Here is a 21,939-nt window from a genome sequence, read left to right on the forward strand (position 1 = left end):
ATTTTACCTTTAAAATTTAAATATTCCCATTTTTCGTTTTAAAATTAGATTAAAATAAATATGATAAAATAAAAATTAATAGAATTTTTAGTCTCATGATTTATTTATTATTAATTTCTTAAAATTGCGTAAAATTGTAAAAATAAAATTCAAATATATGTATTTTTGGGAGTTATTTGATATTCATGGTGAAACCAAACGTTATTTAAAGTTTTTATGTATCATCCCTATTATTATATATATATTTCTTAATTATGTCCCAAATTTCTAGTCGGATGAGTTCCTGCAATTTCATAATGGCAACAATTTACCCTAATAATATTACAACAATTAATACCCACAGTCAAAGCGAAATTACAGATCGCAGAAATTACTCGCGTTCCCTCCACATACAGAGAAAACTATTTACGCAATACGGTTACAATGCATAGGAAAAAGTCTAAGCAAAAACCGCTTAATTAAAAGCTTGATGGAAACCGTTACACAATAACTCGCCAGGAACCGTTTCGGATTAATCGTCACCGCGTCGTTTTTGTTTATGCCGCCGACTCGATTTTTTTTTAACCCGGTCACATGTACACCATCGTGGCCCGGCGATAAGTCAGCCCCTGTCTCATTCACGTTGGGACCATTGTGAGCGGCGTGTGGGCGGCGGCGGCGGGCGAACCCGTTGGGGTGGCGGCGTTTTAATCCCGTCGCTCCCCCGAAAACAATACGTACGCCGTGGAACGGCACGAAATCCATTTTTGAAACCCTCTCCCGGTTTAATGCGGTTTTCTTTTTAGCGATTTATTTTAATTTTCGGGAATCGACGCGGACACATTCCGGTTCCGGCGGTCACTAATTTCCTGAAAAGGGTTTTACGGCCGCCGGCTCTGCCCAGGAATTACTAGTTTAAGGGGCCATTTAACGAAACAATTATTGTAGGGCAGTAAGTAATTGGGGGAAAAGTGGAATTTTATTCAGATTCATCGGACTCTTCACATAATTAAAAGAAAGAGGACCACCACGGCAGTGGGACAGATTTAAAAATAGATCTATTTATGGAGCCTCTATCTCCCTCTCTGTCTCTGTGTCTCTGGAATATAATGGTCCTTTCGAACAATTTTCTATAGTTCTGTATTTTGGAACAGGATTTTATTTCAGTAAGACTTTTGTAGCTACGTATGACTAGTCCAATTACCAAACATCGATAGCCATTTTCCATCCAAATAGGTATCGATTGGGCCACTCACTAGATATTCCGTGGCGTTCGGGAAAAATCTCCGGCAATTGAATTAAACGCGTTTAGTATAACAACAGCAATAACAGTATTTTAATTCGAATATGTTTTTATTGTAGTTCCGGATTTTCCCAATATACGTTTTTGTTCTTTCTGTCGCGTGAACCAGCACCGATTTCCACGTTCAGCTACAGAGTGCAATCTATGTTCGTAGTAAAATGTTTTCAATTTCGGGCATTATATTAGAGAAGTTGAATTTCGGCGGGGCAACTCCATGGTCTATTATCTCTGCTCGAGTACGAACGAATTTTAAAAAATTTACATTTATGTTGTCGGTTTTATGCTGATGCTTCGTTGGATCGCTTTTATTTCGAATACGTTCTCCATGTGTAATTGCTACCGTTAGTTTGGATGTGTGAGGTTACCATAACACGTATTTTAAACATTGAAACAGTAGAAATGGAAAAAATGTAACTTCCTGCTTCTGGGTTTCAGAATTTCATTAATTATGTGATTATAATATTCCAGAAACCGAGTAAAACCCCCCAATAATTCAAGGGGCACATTAAAATATCAAATAAATGAAAAATTCAAGTTTCCCCTAATGATAAAATTCTCATAAGCAGCGTTTACATTCTTTCCCGGAACTCAGCCGACACATAAAAGTCGCCGTTCCACTAGTGACTAAAGAATTGTTCGCGGCGAAGAATTCTTGAAACAAGTTTACTAGGAAATTTATGTGACGCCGTAACAACTGAAGGGAGATGGCTCCAAGGGCTGCAAACTTAATCTAAATTGTGAGGGACGCATTCCTTCCATTTAATTTAATTTGGTCTGCTTTAATGCAGCAGAATGCACAAGTTATCCGGAAAAAAAAACGTATATTAACTTGCTCCACTGTTTATGACAAGTCTCCGTGTCGAAATGCGGTAATGGTACGCTACAAGTTCGTTTTGTTTTTGCCGTCCCATTTACAAGTGTCGGTGCTAATATTTTGTTAAATGCCATCTTCGCCTGCCCTTGTAATGCAAAGATCACGGAAGGGTGGATTTAAATACCGACACAATCGTGGGGGAGACGTGAGTTCAGCTCATATGTTTGTGATGACGCACACTAAGCTGTGCAAATCTGAATAAGTTTCTATCTGCACTGCCTCATATGAGTTATGGACGTTTTATTTCAGGGAGGGGTATTTCCCCCCTTTAATCAATACTGAGTTATGTAAAATCTGTTATCTTCTATATTAAGTATGTTTTAATGCATTAAAGAAGGTTATATTTAAAGCAAACTAACAGAATTTATCTGAAAGTTATATGTATATAACGTGCTCCTTCGAATATGACAAATCTTCCTGACGTAATATAGTAATGGCAGGCTACAAATAAATTCGTTGTATTTGCCAGGATGGATTTAAATATTGACAGAATCAAAAAGAAAACGTGAGTGGGTTATAACACCAAACTAAGCTACACAAATCTGAATAAGCTTTTCGTCTGTCCTGCTATATATGAGTTTGTATTTCAGGAAGTAGTAAACTGAAATGTCTTTCTCTTAAGCAATGATTTGTAAACCGTCATCCCAATATTTGATGTAAGTTAATTAATTCTTCAGAAAAATTTTAATCCATTAAAAAAGGATTATTAAAAACATTCTCTTTTTAAGATCTGATTTAATTCAACAGGTATTAGAAGTTATCTGGAAAATATGTATATAAACTTGTTCTTCTGATTATCACAACTCTTCTTGAGGAAATATAATAATTATAGGCTAAAAATAAATTCGTTATGTTTGCCAGGAAGGATTTAAATACCAAAACAATCAAAACAAGAAGACATGACTGTTTGTAATGACACCAAACTAAGCTATACAAATCTGAATAAGCTTTTCATCTGTCCTATTATATAGGAGTGATGTATTTTTTAATTCAGGAAGGAGTAAACTGAAATATCCTATAATAATATTAATATTCTAGAGAAAAATCATCATTTTAATCCATAAAGAAAAGTTTAAACTTAAATAGAACATATCATCTTTAGAAACGTTTTTAAGACCTGTTTTTATTCAGCAGAATTTAGAAGTTATCTGGAAAATAGGTAATTAAATTTGCTCCTCTGATTATCACAACTCTCACACATATAATAATTGTAGGCTATAAATAAATTCGTTGTGTTTGCCAGGATAAATTTAAATAACAACACAATCAAAACAAGACATGACTGTTTGTGATAACACCGAACTAAGCTATACAAATCTGAATAAACTTTTTATATGTCCTGCCATATATGAGTTATGTATTTTTTATTTCAGGAAGTAGTAAACTAAAATGTCCTTCTTTTAAACAACTATAATTTATATATAATCTATTTTTCCCTATGTTAAGTTTGGTTGGTAAATTAGATTGTTAATATCTGATATAAATTAATGACACTAATATTGATATTCTAGAGAAAAATTATCTTTTTAATCCATTAAAAAGATTTATACTTAAAAGTATACTATTCTTTTAGAGGTGGGTTTAGGACCTGCTTTATTGCAGCAAAATTATCTGTAAAAATGTGTATAAACTTGCTTCTGGATTTAAATACAGACACAATCAAGAGTGGAAACAAACAGAAATTTCCTTTATTTTGAATAATTTTGCTTAATGTAAACATCTGTTTATTCTACGTCAAAAATTAGTGAAATTAAAATGTAAATATTTTATAGAAGAATCCTCTTAATAAAGTTTTTGTTATTAGAAGTATTCTATTTCGATATAATAATTCGCTCCTCCACCTCCAATATGTGATTATATCAGTTATTTGGAAGTGAAACGGTTTAAAACCAAAAAGGCAATATATCTTAAAACAGGTTCGCGGCCATTTCCTGATGTCAGTGCGGCGATAACGATGTTTCAGTGATCTATCTCGACACCGGCGTATCTAAAAACAGGGAGCGCCGAAACGAAGTTAACTGCAAATGGTCGATTTTCCATTATTCCTGTGAAACAAGTGCTACAAATCTGTGTTTGACTCGAGGGCATTAAATCCCGAGTTATTCTTCCAGCGTCAATTTATTAGAAATAATTGGCCGGAGCGATGTCTAGCCTCGTCTCTCTCTCCCGCTGTTTTGTTTCGCTCCCCGATCGGCTCCCGGAGAAAATGTATTTAACACTGTAATCTTTCCGAAACAATAGGCAATTGTTGTGACGGGCGGTAATAATTAGCGGTAATAGGTAAGATTTCATCTGCACAAAGCGCTTTGTGTGTCAAAGTCGGAGCGACCGGCGACGATTTTCAAATGAAATGTGAATAATTCGAAACGCTGATAACGAAAACTCGATGACTGGGGCTCTATAGCCGGATCGCGTTTAAATTTAAATCCCCCACCGACCGTGCATCCGATCCTGTTCCTCGTAAAATTAATGATTTAGCAAAATAAAAATTCCCGTCTGACAAAATATAATTTCCGTGTACGTCTCCGCTTAATTCAGGTGTAAACGCCATCGCAAAAATTGCTTTCATGTGTCCGCATCGGATTAATGGAGGCCTCGTGGGAGTTATTCGCGTTTTCGCGAGATTTGTATCGTTTAGTGACGGGTGTGTGGGCGTCTCGCTAAGAAAATCGCAGCGAAACGTGTTTAGGGAGCCGGATAGTGCATCAAAGGGCTTTTGATGATCTGTATCTTCGTCGAGATGGGACCAATGTCTACGCGAGTGTTTCTCACTCCATTATGTGCTCCAGGAAAAATTGCAAAGAACGTTTAAGGGTGGTGGTGGGTGTGTTGTATTATGTGACTTGGCGGAAGGTACGCGTAGGCGTTATGATACATGGAAAAGGCAAAAATTGTGGCAGCTCAACACAATTTAGTTCAAAGAAAAATCTGTGCTGGCCTAAGAAATTAACGCTCCACCTATTTTTAAAATAAACGATCCTGTCAAAGTGAAAAGCAAACTGTCAACCAAATCGAAGATATGTGGAACATGTTTGGGTGTGCCTCCTTGTCGAAATTATGGACTATTATTGTTGTGAAGTGTTAATTTCTTAGAACAATGTGATTTATCCATCGTAGAGATATAAAATTACGAATTAATATCACCGTTGTCAGACGAAATGATTTTATTTTGAACAAACAGTGATATAGCTTTAAAGGAGGAAGAAAATAACGAAATTGCCTTGACACACTGCGAATTAGTCACAGTAGAGTTGCATCGGCTTTTTAAGAAATTCATTTCCGACTCGGCAGAAATCCAATTCTTTTTTTGTTTTTTATCAAGTCCGATAATTAAAAAAATTACACGAGTTGAAGCGTTCCTTTCAAGTCGCTCTCCAGTCGGCATGACCGAATAATTCAACTTATCTGAGTTTTCCGCTAAGTTGGCTCCAGAAATTAAAATAATAATAAAATTTAGGAGCTGTATGGGAGCGGGATGGGAATAAATACTAGACGGTTGACTCGATTTAGTTGACAGCTGAAAAAATTCCCGTCTCCAAGAGGAATGATGACAGTTTTTCTTTTAATGTTGTTTTAAAAATTACCAACCAAACTGGTTTTATTAAATCGGGCAGCTTCTTAACTTTTTAACGGCATAATTATTTAATATGATGGAAACGCCGGATACAAAATTTCTTTAAGGAGTTAAATTAAATGCGTTTAAAACAAATTTTAATTTCAGAAATGTACGTTTAAAAATAATTTATGTGGGTATTCACAATTTAACTTTATAATTTCATGTCGATGTTAATTAAATTCCAGGAACTAATTAAATAAATTACAGGCATTTTAAAACTGTCTTCAATATATATTTTATTTCAATCAATGGGAGCCAAAATCAATGGAAGGTGTAATAACCTTTGTGGGGTTGATGTTTCATTTATTCATTTATTCATTTATTCATTTACTACTGGTTTATAAACAATTTATTCACATAATAAAATTATATTGAAAACATATTTTATTTAAATGAAAATTTAAATTTGTAAACTGATTGATGATATAATTAATCGTACATATTATACAATTTACAATACAAATAAATATTTTTAATTTTTCCTAAATGAAATAACTATTCCGTTTTGCAACTTTGTAATACAGTAAAAATTATACACTACCTCCTCAAAATAAATTTTCTGATTTTTCTTAATCCCTGCGTGTTACATCAAAATCCCATTTACATTTTGTTATTTAATGGTGATTCTATTATTACAAATTAAAAAGAACCAGAGCTTAGGTTTAATCCGATAATAAGTTTCTCGTACGTATTAATTTTACACGTCCCTCTAATAATGTTCATTTTCAAGTTTAGTTCCTATAAAGGCAACAATCCATACTAGCAATGGAGGTACATTAAAATCATTTTTTGTCACTCAGTGTGAATCTATTATTAAAATTAAAAAGAATGAAAGCTTAAATTTAATTAGATAACAAGTTTCTGTACATGTACCAAGGCACTTTAGTAGCGTAACACTGAAATCAATTTTTGTCATTCCATTATCAAAATTATAAAAAATCAAAGCTTAAATTTAATCCATTAATAAGTTCCTCGTAGTATATACCAAGGATGAACTACGATAACCCTTTAACAGTGCACATTGGGGTCTGTTCATTTCGAGTGATATTCAATTCTCCAAGCTCAGCTTCTATTTAAAGGCAATCATCCATTCTCTCAATGGCAGAGCAACATTGAAACCAATTTACCTAAATCAGTGATGAGTCTATTATTAGAATTAAAAAGAGTCAAAGCTTAAGTTTAATCCGATAATAAGTTGGTACGTGTACACCAAACACCAAAAATGAACTACCACAACATCCTCCCTTTAATAGTGTACATTGAGGTTGCTCATTTCGAATGATTTTGCAATTTTCCAGACTCAGCCTCCATTTAAAGGCAACCACCCATTCTCTCATTGGTTTATATCGCCGGCGCACAGTCCTGCAAATTCACTTTGACAGATAAATATTTGAGTTCCTTCAGTGAACTGCACCGCCGCGACGGGCCCCCCCGACGGGGTGGTCGAGTGCGGGGGTGTGTCTTCATCGCAGCAACGATAGCGACGTCGGATATAGTAGTATGGCTGTCAGGTTTTCCAGGCTGCATGCAAAGCTCTGTATCCAGACCTAAGCTGATTTAAAACCATTTTCGTTGATTAAAGGATTTCGAGAGCGTGCTACCTACGCCCCTGCTTTATTTATTATGAGATGTGCTCGCCCGTTGACTGGCTCGGTTCGTCGGGGCTTTTGAAACTGAAACTGTTTTTATTTCGACGGTCTTTTAAAACGGAATATTGCCCGGTAATATGTCGTTCCACCTACTAGTCCTTTTAGAGGAATTAAAAACGACAAATTATTTAAAAGAGGGGATTTAATTTTTCACTAAGTGGTTTTTATGGGACGATGTTAATAAAACGGTTTATGTTTATATGCAGACAAATCTCCTAGGTATAATTTTAAAAACATTTTTAATGCTCGCGTTCTGTTTTTAACCGTCTCCGTGTCATGGAATGTGTGTGCCCGCTTTTTAAATTAAGGGCCGTTCCGGCAACCAAATTAAAACGTATTATTTCGGAATGATATTAAGTGACGATTGCCGGACCATTACACACATTTTTTGGATCAAAGATTTCACGTCCACGACTCATTTAATATTTAAATATACTATATTATTTTCGAATTTCAATTATTTTTATGCATTTTAATAATTATTTCAGGATTAAGTAATTTTTTAAGTGGTTTAATAATTAATAATTCTTTTAAATAATTATTTTTTTAAAATTTTATTTACAAAATTATCCAAAATTGACTAAAAATAAATGAAAAAAGCCCATATGTAACATATTTAAAAAATATAGTCATTGATAATATTTTGAAAATTATTCAATAAGGCTTTAGCATTTTTTTTTAAATTTTCTTTAATTAATTCTAATTAATTTTAATTAATTAAAATTTAAGAATACTAATTTCTAATATAAAATATTTTATTTGATCGGTGTTAAAATTTAATTCCTTTTATTATTATACTATTTTACTATTTTGTTGTTAGTACACAATGATTTTAAGTTATTGCTTAATTTAAATACTGGTTATTATTATATATATATTATTATTAAATATTTTAATATATTTTTTATTTTCTTTATTGTAAAAATGAATAATAAAATTTTTTTTTAATTATATTTACACAATTATTCAAAATTGACTAAAAATAAATAAAAAATGCCCATATGTATTCACAAAAAAATAATAATAATTCTAATTACTTAAAATTTAATCATTTTAATTTCTAATAATACATATTTCATTTGATTAGTATTAAAATTTAATTTCTTTTATTTATTATAATACTATTTTATTATTTTCTTGTTACTATACAGGATGATTTTTAAGTTGTTGACCAATTTAAATACTGGTTATTGTAATTAGGACAAGAAAATAATCAAAGTAAATATAAAATATATAAATATTTTTTATTTTCTCTATTTTACAAATGATTATAATAGTATTTTTTTTTTTAATTATATTTACAAAATTATTCAAAATTGACTAAAAATAAATAAAAAATGTCCATATGTATTAAAAAAAAATTATGATTTATAAATAATAATTTAATAAGATTTTATTTTTTCATATCTTTTATAAAAAATTTAATCATAATAATTTCAAATAATACGTATTTTATTTGATTGGTGTTAAAATTCAATTTATTTTATTTATTATTATATTATTTTGGGTGATTTTTAAGTTATTGCTTAAATTTTATTGTAATTGGGACAAATAAATAATCAAAATAAAGTTTTCAAGATATTTTATATTTTCCCATTTTATTGTTGATAATAAATGATTATTACTAATTGATTGATGTACAAAAAAACTCTATTATGGATGAAAATTGTTTTATAAAATATTATGAAATGATTTTATGTGCTTAGGAAGTAATTTAAGAGAAGTATATTAATTATTTAACTATTGTAGAATTATTAATTATTTAAATGTTAACTTTTTAATAAATTTTAGACAATAAATTAATTATGTTTCAACTTCAAAGGTGTTCGTTTAAACAGAATTGCTGATACGTCAAAAATATCCGGTTAATTTCGGATTGTGTGCCACCCCAGGGTAAAAATCCGCAGCGAAATCAAGCCGTATGAATTTCAAAGGAGCTTACGAAATGAAACAGCGCCTACCCAGCAGGAAAAGTCCGCCCGAATAATCATATGGTAAAAGTTCGGGGCCGTGCAATTAATAAACTTCAAGCTAAAATGCCAACAGATTGTGGACTTTATATTCATGACTAGTCGACACATGTATGTACATGTTGAAGTGTATTCTGGTTGATTGAAATGAGGCATAGATTTATTTGTTTGGACTTTCCTGCTGTCCTGCATTTCATACATTATGTATCATCATCAGGGACTACAATAAAGGTTAAAAAATGATTTATTTTCCTACTTTTTAAAGGTTACATTTTTTGTTATTTTCAAAATTCCTGTTTCCCTCCAAAATTCATCATCACAAGTTGAAAAATTATTTATTTACTCTATTTCGACAGGTAAACCAAAAATTAAAAAACAAAGCAAAATGCAAATGAACGACACGAGAACAGTGTTCAGTTCGGCGGTACGATATTGTTAAATTTACATGCTGATTTGCATTACAGCCAGGTCCATTAAAACTTCGCCGTTTTTTCTCTGTGCACACAAAACCGTGGACAATTTCATCGATTCAAACAAAAGCATAACTGCCATCTGTCAGGCGATATTCCCAATTGAGAAAGAGCGCGCAAAATTGAATGAAATAATGATAGCGTGGCGGTGGATTTTATTACGGGACAATTTTGTGTGGGCGCACACCCCCCTCGACCCCGTAAATGATTTAGGCAACGTCACTCGTATTTTCTGAGGTTTTATGTTGGCCTCATCTATCGGACAAACAAAATTTAATTTGGCGTTTGTTGCAAATGTCATTTGTACGGTTTTGTAAGCCCGTGCCCTGTCAGCTTGTAATCCGTCGTTGCATTCACTTGTCCCGCCTTGACAACGCCACAATCAAGCCTAGCAGGATGCATTTTCCCGCTGCCGCTGTCGCTGTGTACTCTCCTGCATTTTTCATGGTCCGCCTCATGGTAATTGACGACGATTTACTCGTTTTTTTTTTTCAACTGCTGCTTCTTTATTTTTCTTTTCAATCTATTACACTTAATTTTCAGTCACAATTTTTTAATACTAAAGATATTAATTAAATTATTTATTAAATAAGTAATAATTTTTAAAAATATTCGTTCTTTTAAAAATTGAAGAAATAAGTACCAAAATTACAGTTTATTGAAATATTATTGTATTAAGAATACAAAAAAAAAAAAAAAAACATTATTGATGACAATGAAATCTCAATTTTAAATAATTACGTAATTATATATAATAAAATATAAAAACTATAGATTTTTTATCAATGCATATTTTTGGGTTTAAATAAATTGGATGATAAAAAATTGTGAAATAAAATTCTCTTATCAATTTTCATGAACATTGTTATAAATTTAATAAATAAATCATTTTAATAAAATGTTACTGACAGTTTTAAACCATATATATTAATAATACCTCGAAAATGGATAGATGTAATTAAATGGATTGAAAAAATATTTGCAGTATAAAATTGTAAAAAAAAAAAATAAAATTTACATTGTGGTTCATATAAAATGGAAATTTCTTTGTTATATGTCAAATAATTAACTATAAATTAACCATAAAAATTATATTCCATATTAATTATAATATTTAAAATATTTTCCTGTTTTATTTTAAAACATACCAATTTTTTTGTAAAATGATATAATTAATTAAATTTTATAACGACAATCAAAAAGTAGTTTTTTGGATAACAAAAAATATATGGTACTAAAATAATTCCATATAAACAATGTAAACTTTTTTAATTTAATCCGTTTAATTTTGAATATAGTTTAAAAATTAAAATTAGTAATTTTAAAGAAATGAATATAACTTTTTAACAAACAAAAAATAGATAATAATGAAATAAAATAATCCAAGCCTATATTTTAGATTTTTTTAATTCAGTTCATTTAGCTGTGAATTTAGTTTAAAAATAAATTTCTTAATTAATAATTTCAAAGAAATAAATACAACATTTGTGACAAACAAAAAATACATTATACTAAAATAAAATAATCTAAATCTTTCCCTTAAGTAGATACATATTTTAGACTTTTTTAAATTCAATTTCAATTTAAAATTTAGTTTAGTAATTTTAAAGCAATGAATACCACTTTTCAGACAGGCAAAAAATACATAATACTAAAATAATATCTTTAAAGCATTTTCATAGCTAGAAATATATATTTTAGATTTTTTTAATTCATATGATTTTCTTGTGAAATTAGTTAAAAAATAAATTTCTTAATTAGTAAATTCAAAGCGTTTCTCTTAGCTAGAAATATAGAATATTTTAGATTATTTAAATTAAATTCATTTAATTGAAGATTTAGTTAAAAATATTTTTTTCCAATTCTGTTTCATAACTTAACAATATTAAAGAATTACTTCCATAAAATGTTAATTAAGTAAAAAATTAAAAAAGACAGACTAAAGGCTCGCCCAACTTAATGATTCAATTATACATATAAAATGTAACAAAAGCAGAAAAAAAAGAGAGCCGTCCCAAAAATTAATACATATCATATATCAATTTGTTCTCCCCATTCATCATCCCGTTCATTTTTCTTATTCCTGCTGCGGCAGTACAAATTGCCGTTGCGGGTATCAGATTCAAATTTGCCCCGGCTTCTCGCATGCACACACAATGTGCCGCGCGGCTCGAGGAGCCCCGCAACTTTGAATAAACCTAATTAGGATGGATCAATTTGTATCATTCAAGTACACGCAAACGTTCGCAACATTCCCGCATGCCGTATTAATTAATTTTATTCTTTTTGTGCGGCGGTTTTTCAACAAATTCGTTCGATCAATCGTGAATGGCCCCGGATCGTGAATGGGCCAATAAGTTAATTCATTTCGACCTTTTTGTTTGAACGTTGTAACATGCAAATGGTGATCTGGTAATTACAGGTGGGCCAAACGCACTGAACAAACTAAATAGTCGAAACATACGGCAATACTTTACATCATTAGTATAATGAAGTGCGGAGGGTGTGAAGATAAAGGAGACGGATACGATTCGAAATTGAAAGGAAAATAACGTATATATTCCGTAGCCAAATTAAAAATTCTTTGTAGCGCCCGTGAAACGCGAGTTTAGTTAACTGACAATAATAAACTATGGGACCATAAAAGAATTTAAACGCATAGTTAAAAAGGATCCTCGAAGAGCGACAGAGGCTTTAGAAAGCAGCACTGTTTGAAGGAATCTCAGGTCTAATCATGCACATACATTCTGGCACAAAGAAACGCATCTCGTCTTTACTTACAAAGGGAAAACCAAATAAAAATCGGATGAAGTGAGCTTGGAAATGATAAGGACGTGTTTTAAGCCCGAGTTTATTGCGATCGTAAAACCCGTTTAATCATTTCCTTACTGATTTATTCAAATACTTTATTAGACGGTCGATTATTATTACTGAACGGTTTGACGCTCTATATCTAGCGATTACGACTTTTATTAAAACTCTGGATAAATGTTTTCATATCAACAAAGGTTTGAGAAAGGTTATAAAATATATAGATATTAAAATATATTTTTTTTTTTTCAAAGATATATTTTTATGAACTCTATTGAATGATTGAATTAAGGTATTTAATAAATCAGATTTAATTTTATACGTTCTGGAATGTTTTTTGTTAAAATTATAAGAAAATCACCAAAGAATTATAGATTAACTGATTTATTAAAAAACAGAAGATATTTATAGAAAAAAATATCTATTCTTTATAACATACAAAAAATATTTAGAAAATTATTTAGTTTTTAGAAATATATTTAAAAAAGTTTTAGAGAGTATTTAAAAAATTAGAAATTAGAATTTAGGAGTATTTACTTTGTAAAAAGTTTTAATTTAATAAAACGTAAAAATTTTGAAAATTAATATAAAATTATAAAATAATATATTAAAATTTACTAAAAACAAAAGATATTTATAGAAAATTATTTTTTCTGTAATTATATGATTATATTAAAATTTTATAGTTATAATTTAATAAAATAAATATTAATATAATATTATAAAATAATATACTAAAAATTTACTAAAAACAAAAAATATTTAAAGAAAAATATTTGTAATTACATGATTGTATTAAAACTTTATAATAAACTAAAAATTAATTATATATAATGACTAATGTTATAAAAAATGCAATAAAATTTATCAAGAAAACAAAACAAAAGATAGAAAATATATGTTGTTTTATGACTTTATGTTTTTAATTTTAAAAGTATTAAAAAAAAATTATTATTAAAAATACTAAAAAATTATAATAAATTACAAATTAATCTAATAATATAAAATAATGATGTACATATTTATTAAAACCCAAAAGATATTAATAGAACAAAACTATTTTTTTTAATTAAATTATTGTAATAACATTTTATGAATGTATGAGTTTTTATTTTAAACATAAAATAGTATTTCAATATAATAAAAAGAGTGTTTATGTGGATTATAAAAGATGAAATTTTCTATTAATTTAACGTGTTAAATAAAATAAATTAAATAATCCTGCTGAATTTATTTAACACGATTTAAAAATATTAAAGATCAATAAATTCAATTATCACGATTTTAATATTTTATCGAATTTAATTAATTGTATTACCAAAATCGAATTCTAAAAATTGATGAAAATTTTAAAAAATATACATTGATTTTTTATTACAAACATATTTTATTATTATTATTTTTGAAAGGATGTATCCAATAGTATTTTTCTATTTTTAATTATTCAATTATTATGTTTAAGAAAGACAGTTTTGAACAATTAAAAACCCTTTTAAATTTAGAGCAATTTAAAATATTGCAGTAGAATAAACCCTCAAAAACTCCAATCCTGCGAAACAATTTCCAAGATTAACCCTTCATAAAACTTCATAATAAACTCTAAACGAGCCAACTGATTAAAAAAAAAGTTGAAGTGAAAGTAAATAATGAATCAGCCCGTTCGATTTAAAGTGGAAGACAATCATGAAATTGGAATTAATAATAAAATAACGGGCGCACGCCCACAGTCAAAATCAAGAATCGCATAAGAAGCGGGATGCGCCGTTTCGCCCTCTTCGCAAATATTTTGTTTCCCGGTGCCCCGTAATCGTGCTACAGTTCACCTGTCTTAGTCAGCCCACTAATTACTGGGGAATTGCAGAGTTGCAGGCAACTTTGAGTCCCGTTAGGGCCTCTCAAGTCATTTATACGCCACTTCTGCGTGCATGTGTTTGTGTAAGGGATATGCGACTACTAATTAGTACATAGTAATATACCGGGAACGCCAATTAATTTGCGGATTATAGTATAGTTTTCAATGAGTTTTTAATTAATTCAAATTGGGTCCGATTTCAACTTTTTCTGATCAGAATTGAAAGGCCCCGGTTGTAATTTGAATCCTTTTGAAATTTTGGGTACATCCATACCCGTTAATGTTAATTACTTTTGTTTTTGATGTGCGTCATAAAATATCTAAAAGACAAACATGAGATGTTTGACAGTACGGGCAAGTTAATGGAATTTTCTCATCCATTATTAATTAATTTCGTGGAGGTAAAATTAGAAATGAACCCAATGTAAACAGGAAAGTGAAACTTATTAATATGAATAATTCCGATGTTAGATTCGAGGGTGGCAGCCACCTTCCCTCATACCGTGTAAAACATATAATGAACGCCATTAATTACAGATGACGTCGAATATCCGCGGAATGACAGTATTAAAACGATATCAGTCGGTGGTTCTTTTTGCTTACGGCATGAATTTCACAACGTAGAACAAGTGTGTTTTATGGCGACATGTGAAAATCCACTAACGATGCAAAGTGTTTCTTGTGCGAACGACTGAAAACAAGAATTAATTACAGTCTAAAGTCTGAAATCCGTTAAGCAGAGTACGGAATATTAATAACGAATTAACAGCATAAAAGGCGGGGGATGGGGTCCCGGGTTTGGGGGCGGGATGGGCGGCACAAGACAGCGTCGACTGAATGAAATTGCAATTTGCCCCAGTGAAACGGGAACATATTTCACGAACTTCTTGTACACCGTTTTTAACAAATTATCGATCAAATTTCAACGAACACGACCCAAATTTTCGGCCGGACTCGGGTACTTCCCTCCTGTTGCCAACTAAATTATCGCTTATCTCGTTCATTTGTATCATTTAAAACAGTCCCCAGTTATGTTTTAATGGCAGTTGACAAACGTCCGAAACATTTCTCCAATTATTTTTCTTGTTCGAAAGTAAATTTAATTTTCCCTTATCAAGTCGACAAAATAATCTATGTTTGTCAGACCGATATTATTTTTTTTTTCGCTTTTTCCAATTCGAAATGTTGGAATTGCAAAATTATTATTTACGTTCGGCCGGCGCGTACGGGCCTTAGGCAACCGGGGATGTTGAACAAGCAACGGCCGCGTGACGGACTCAACACGTCGAGGGCATTTTTATAAAATTAAATTTCACACCGGGAAATTATCGTGTTTACAAAATCTGACCGGTTTTCCGGAGACTACACATACATAAAAAATAATTGCTAACAAGGTTGCACCATCACTGAAACAATAATAAATTGTTCATTTGTTAAACGAGTGTATTTGCTAATTCTTCGCAACAAAGATTAATTTAATTATTGAGAACTAATGCGAAGGAAGGTTAAATTGTCACTAAAGGTACCAAATCCAGTTGATCCAAAAAGTACTTTCATATGAGTTCTTCAATGTGCATTTTAAATTGTACTGCTGAAAAGGGCTAAGTAGGAAGAAATTTATAAACATTCATTTACATATTCTTCTGAATGTTTTAAGCAATCTTATAAAATTTAAGGATATCTACAGTTGAGAAAAAAGCCCTAAAATAAATATATTATAAGGTACCATTTGGTTAATGTCCATGCCAAGTTTAAAACCAGTCTGACAGACAAAAAATATATTTTTGGAGCTACAGTGATTAGTCAATGAATTTACGTAGTTACATTGAACACATGAGATAATGTAGCAATTCAATTCAGCTCTCAAAAGAAGTTGGAGTGATGATGATAAACATTCATTTACATATTCTTCAGGATATTTTAAGCAATCTTATAAAATTTAAGGACATGTCAAGTTTAAAACCAGTCTGACAGAGAAAAGAAAATATTTTTGGAACTACAGTGATTAGTCAATGAATTCACGTAGTTACACTGGATTCATGAGATAATGTAGTAATTCAAATCAGCTCTCTAAAGAAGTTAGAGTGATGAGGATAAACATTCATTTACTTATTCTTCAGGATATTTTAAGCAATCTTATAAAATTTAAGGACATGCCAAGTTTAAAACCAGTCTGACAGACAAAAGAAAATATTTTTGGTGCTACAGTGATTAGTCAATGAATTTACGTAGTTACATTGGATACATGAGATAATGTAGCAATTCAAATCAGTTCTCTAAAGAAGCTAGACTAGAGTGATGATGATAAACATTCATTTATATATTCTTCAGATTGTTTTAAGCAATCTTACAAAATTTAGGCACATCTAGAGTTGAGAAAAAAACACAAAAATAAATTTATTATAAGATACCACTTGGTTAATGTTCATGCCAAGTTTAAAACCAGCCTGACAGACAAAAGAAAATATTTTTGGAGCTACAGTGATTAGTCACTGAATTTACATAGTTACATTGGATACATAAGATAATGTAGCAATTCAAATAAGCTTTCTAAAGGCTCAGCAACGTCGTCAACATGGTACGACAGCAGGAGAGCACATTGTTAGGTTTTTTACCTATACCATAAGATTGTCCATCTTCTAAAGACCTCTTAAGAAATCTAAGACTGTACTGTAGAAGAGTCTTGATGTGAACAGGACGAAAAGTTTCATCGGAACCAGGTCTAATCCGTAGTACCAACAATTTTTTTCAATTGACACACACACATCATTTCAAATTTCCTTCCCCAACAAAAAAGTGTAAGCCTTTGAGAACACCGCTGCCGCGTATACCCTTCAAGGGCCAATAAAAAAACAAAGCCCGACAGCAAAAAAATTATACAATAATACGCCCTTAGCAGGTCAGACACGTCTGCCAGGGGACTTAAGAACTTAAAGCATAAAGTATTTAAAAGGCGGGCACACCGCCGGGGGGGTTGCGACGGGCAAATAGGGGGCCGACCCGTTTCAGCGGTCCGGGTCGCAGTTAATGAAGCCTGAAAATCGTGAGGCGGCGCGTAGTGAACGGCGGCTGGCGTTACGCGATTGCCGCGGAAGTTTTTGAGGAGCTGTCGAGCTGTGACAGCTACTCCTGACAGGTCACGGTTACTAATTGCTACCCCCGCATTAACATCGCCCAAGAGTCCGGATCGGGCTGGGGTGTCAGCGACACGCTGTGGTCACCCGGAACTGGGGGGCTGTCGATGTTTGAGCTGCTCTGGTTGCTGATGTTTTTCTGTTAATTTTTGTCGCCTTTTTCCCCCTTCTTCCTGCGGCGTGTTTGCCGAGTGGTTACGGAGGTTTTACGGTCGCGGTGACTACGTCGGCGTGCGGTTAAAGCGGACATATCTTGTAGGCAAGATGACAAAGTGACAATGTTTGCGGCGTACACAAAGCAATGCGATAATAATTGTGTCAGTGACCGGTACGGTGACCGTTTTAACCTGCGTTTCACCCCAGAAACTTCCCAAGCAGTTTTATCGGTTGCAGCGTTCGAGCGTGCATCGTACCCATAAATTTCGGCCTGTGCACATGAATGAATTGTAGTTTCAGCGTAGTGAACTTGATGTAAGAGAGTGTGTGTATGTCAGTCGCGCTTAATTTATGTGGCTGAATTGTAGGCGTCTTAAATTATACGTTTTCAAATGGAGCACATGTTGGCCGATGTTCGTCGGCGGAAGACGAATGTAACGCACAGAAGCTCGTCCGCCAAAATTTGCCATATAAAGTCACCGGAGGATGGGGAAATTATCCTCAATTTGGAAAATGTAAATGGGATAAATCCCAGGAATAATTTACAACTAGATAATTACGTTTTGTTTGGAATGTGCTCGTAACGGCGTATATTGCATTTTTAAAATAGATAAACCGGAATTTACGCAATAACAAGTTGATGGAATAAATTTTCTTCCTGCTTACTGCAAAAAGCGCAAAACTGCCTGGCCAGCTCCGAAACAAATAAAAGCGATGGCCAAAAAAAAAAAAAGGATCTAAAAACGGAAATAAAAAAAGCAGGTCCGGTGTATTGTTTACCGAAATGTTTCCATCGGCAATAACAATAAAATGCTATCCGAGCCAACGGGCAATTTGCAGGCATAATGAATACAGTAATATGATATCGAAATGGAGTAAAAGAATTTAATTTAGATGGGGGCACGCCAGCCCAGTTTTCAAATTGAAGCGAGCCGCAGCCTCCACGGTCCCGCATTGCAATTATTTTTCCCAATTATGGTAATAGACCGGCGGACTGAACCGCATGTCAAAAATGTTGCGATCTTTCCACCCCAAAAATCGCTTTCCATGCGGTGCATTGTGGTCTCAAATTATTGAACGTTAGAAGGATTCACGTTTGTTTAAACAGTTTATTTATAATGAATTTGGGGAAGGTGAGGGGGAGCAATAAAAATCCCCCTTGATCCTTCTTGATCCAGTAGATGCTGGATGATCTGATGAAGACAGGGACGCATGCCTCAAAACTTTGTCATCTCTAACTAAACACAGTTTGAAATCTAATAATAATAAGTTAGTATGTTGGTCTTTAATTTAGAATCTCTCATATAAAATTTGATCATTATTTGAAGTCTCCATTGTCTAAAAATATGGACATTATGATGTACATATTTCAATTGTGTCTCGTAATGAAAACCAGTATAAACTGACTTTAATATTAATGTTACAGCACGAGAAATGGCAGAAATCTAGAAACGATATTGGCTAATAAGAGTTCCATAATGCATCTCTTTCTTCCACAGAGTAATTGAACCGTCCCAGTGATAGCGATCATTTATTATATTTTTAATAATTAACTTGCACATTACTCGGCCACAATTTGTAACTTAAAATATGGATTTCGATTGACCTTATTTGGTTGACTGATCGCTTAATTAATTAATTAAATCGGTCACATCTGAAGACATTAAAATACTAAATTTATTTTTCGAATATGTCCAATTTAGAACCGGACAAAAATGACTGGCACATCAATTTGTATTAATGCATTAAATATGTATTGAAATTACCTTATGAATATTTGAATTTATTAGAATTGGCTTTATGTTAATTTCAGTTCAGTGAGGCCCATAATAATAAATTTATTTAACATTCGTTCGTTTATATTAAAATTTGGAATTACAATAATTAAGTCACACGTCTGGTGAAATTTAATAATTTCAAATAGGTGTTTTCCATGAATTTCTATTAACCTAATTACTTCCGGTGATTAGAAATGATTGGAGTGCTCAGAAATATTTGTTCAGACGTGGTAATTTGTTATTTTGGCATATTTTAATACCTCTACTTTTAAATTATAGTAAAGGAAAATAAAGGAGCCCATAATGTTAATGTGTATTGGATTTAAATAAAAAAATACATCAACTTCAGCAATAAATCTCTCTTGAGCAACTCCTTTAAAATACAAAGTCCAATTACAATAATTGAATCACATATGTTTTCGAGCAGAAATTTAATAATTGAAATATGTGTTTTTCAGTGAACCCTATTGACCTAATTAGTTCTTGTGATTAACGCCAGGAATGTTTTAATCATCGCTAATATCTCAGAATATTAGCGGCGCGTCAGGTGAGTTATTGAATCCGGCGGCTCGGCAGTTAATGGCCAGTCATCAACTACATTAGCTTCGCTAAAACAACTTGCAACTAAAATTTCAAGTACAAAGTAAAATCCCGACATTGTAATAATACTAAGCAACAAAATCATCATTCCCCGACCGGCTAGCCGTTATTACACCCATTTGTGTTATATAAATTCGATACAATCACGTGTCTGAGCTCATGAAGCTGACGTGACGTGTATGAAATATTACCACGGTCTAGGCTGTTTTAATAGTGCACTGGGCCAGGACATTCTTTGATACGACCTGGCTACTGAAATGTAACATACACATCGATTTTCCAAACGAACGGAAAATTATTATCTTGTGTGTGGAGGGTCGAGGGACCGACATTAAAGTAGATGGAGACGTATAAATTTTGGATAATACAATGTTATAAGAGAAGGAGGATCGTAATATTTTTAGGGGTAAAAAACAACGATTTCATAACCAAGTATTTGTCATCGAAATAGCCCTTTAAAGGGATTAATCTCTATAAAAACTATAACTATTTGTAACATGCATCAAAAGTATTTAATTTTAACACCAATCACCATTATGCCCTTTGATTAAACATCAGTTAAACTAACTAACTGATAAATTTGAATAAACTCATCCAAAGTTATTAGTAATTAGTTACGGGGAGAGTTGCAGTTAAAGCGTTTGAAAGAACTCTTCACAAAGCGACCTTTCACAAAAAAGAAATCAATAAAACCCATATTGATTTTGCATTTTGATGAAAGATTATTATAATCTACATAAAAAAATCTACGGTACCTTTTTTCCGTCTAGTTCATGTGTGCCTTGGGCTAAAACCTTATCTACGCTAGCTGGATCGGTGAAGGTGATAAATCCAAACCCCCTATAATACAACAGAAACAACATGACATTACTAGTTAATTAGATAATCTAGGTTCTAGACGATCTAGGGCATACATAGATGATGAGGTTTATATTCTACGGATAAAGATCTATGCATTTTTGGGCACTACGAACGGTTTTGTATCGGTGATGGTTTTTTGAAATTTGTTTTTGGTGGACATTTGCCAGGGGCACCACAAAAGTGGTTTTCCAAGTCGAAGAAGCTCGCACAAAATTGTTTCGATTTTACATTCTCTCCCCAAACAACAAATTTACTTAAGTGCTGAATGTTGTATTTAGTAATTATTAATTTCGCAACAACGACGAACATAAAATAAATTACAAACTAAACGAAATTACGTTAAAACTTGTAGTAAGCAATATTGATGTAATTAAGGCGAATAAAAAAGCTAAAGTAAGTACAAAAGTTTTCCGCAAACACCATTAGTTTAAAACTCGTGGAAGGAAAAACGCCTTCACAGGTACGTTTTAAGAAAAGCTCCTTTTGCAGTAAGCTAAATGTATCCATGGAGAGTGGATTCTAAAAGGCACATCTTAAAAAGGTGAAACCTTATAATTTAAGTGAAATCTTTTGTCGGAAAGCGTTTAATATTGTTTTTGAATAATCGATCATATTGTACATAAACATAAAGTTCTATTGCAGAATTTTCAGACTCTATAAAAATTGAGAACGTTATTTCATAAAGCAAAAGTCAAAGTTTAATAAAATGTCACAAACATACTCAACATTATGGAGTCCAAAATTACACATTTAACTAAATTATTTAATTTAAACAGATAAACAATTATGATTAATATTGATATGAACAGATATACAAAACACCAAATTATGTACAAGACTATTGGGAGTGTCTGTAAGTGATTGCTTGTAGCATCCACGAGAACAG

The 21,939-nt window shown here is 31.9% G+C and overlaps 1 protein-coding gene across 7 annotated transcripts in view; it reads right to left on the reverse strand.

Moving 5' to 3' along the window:
- LOC109603456 (RNA-binding protein Musashi homolog Rbp6) overlaps positions 1-21,939 on the reverse strand; it is a 419,447-nt gene that overhangs the window by 175,303 nt on the left and 222,205 nt on the right. For all 7 annotated transcript variants that reach the window (XM_049967660.1, XM_049967666.1, XM_049967661.1 and 4 more), the window contains one exon: positions 20,948-21,032. In XM_049967660.1, coding sequence (XP_049823617.1) covers positions 20,948-21,032 — 85 coding nt within the window. The remainder of the gene's footprint in view (positions 1-20,947; positions 21,033-21,939) is intronic.

This window comes from Aethina tumida, chromosome 5 (genome assembly GCF_024364675.1).
Source record: "Aethina tumida isolate Nest 87 chromosome 5, icAetTumi1.1, whole genome shotgun sequence".
Lineage (NCBI taxonomy): Eukaryota > Metazoa > Arthropoda > Insecta > Coleoptera > Nitidulidae > Aethina > Aethina tumida.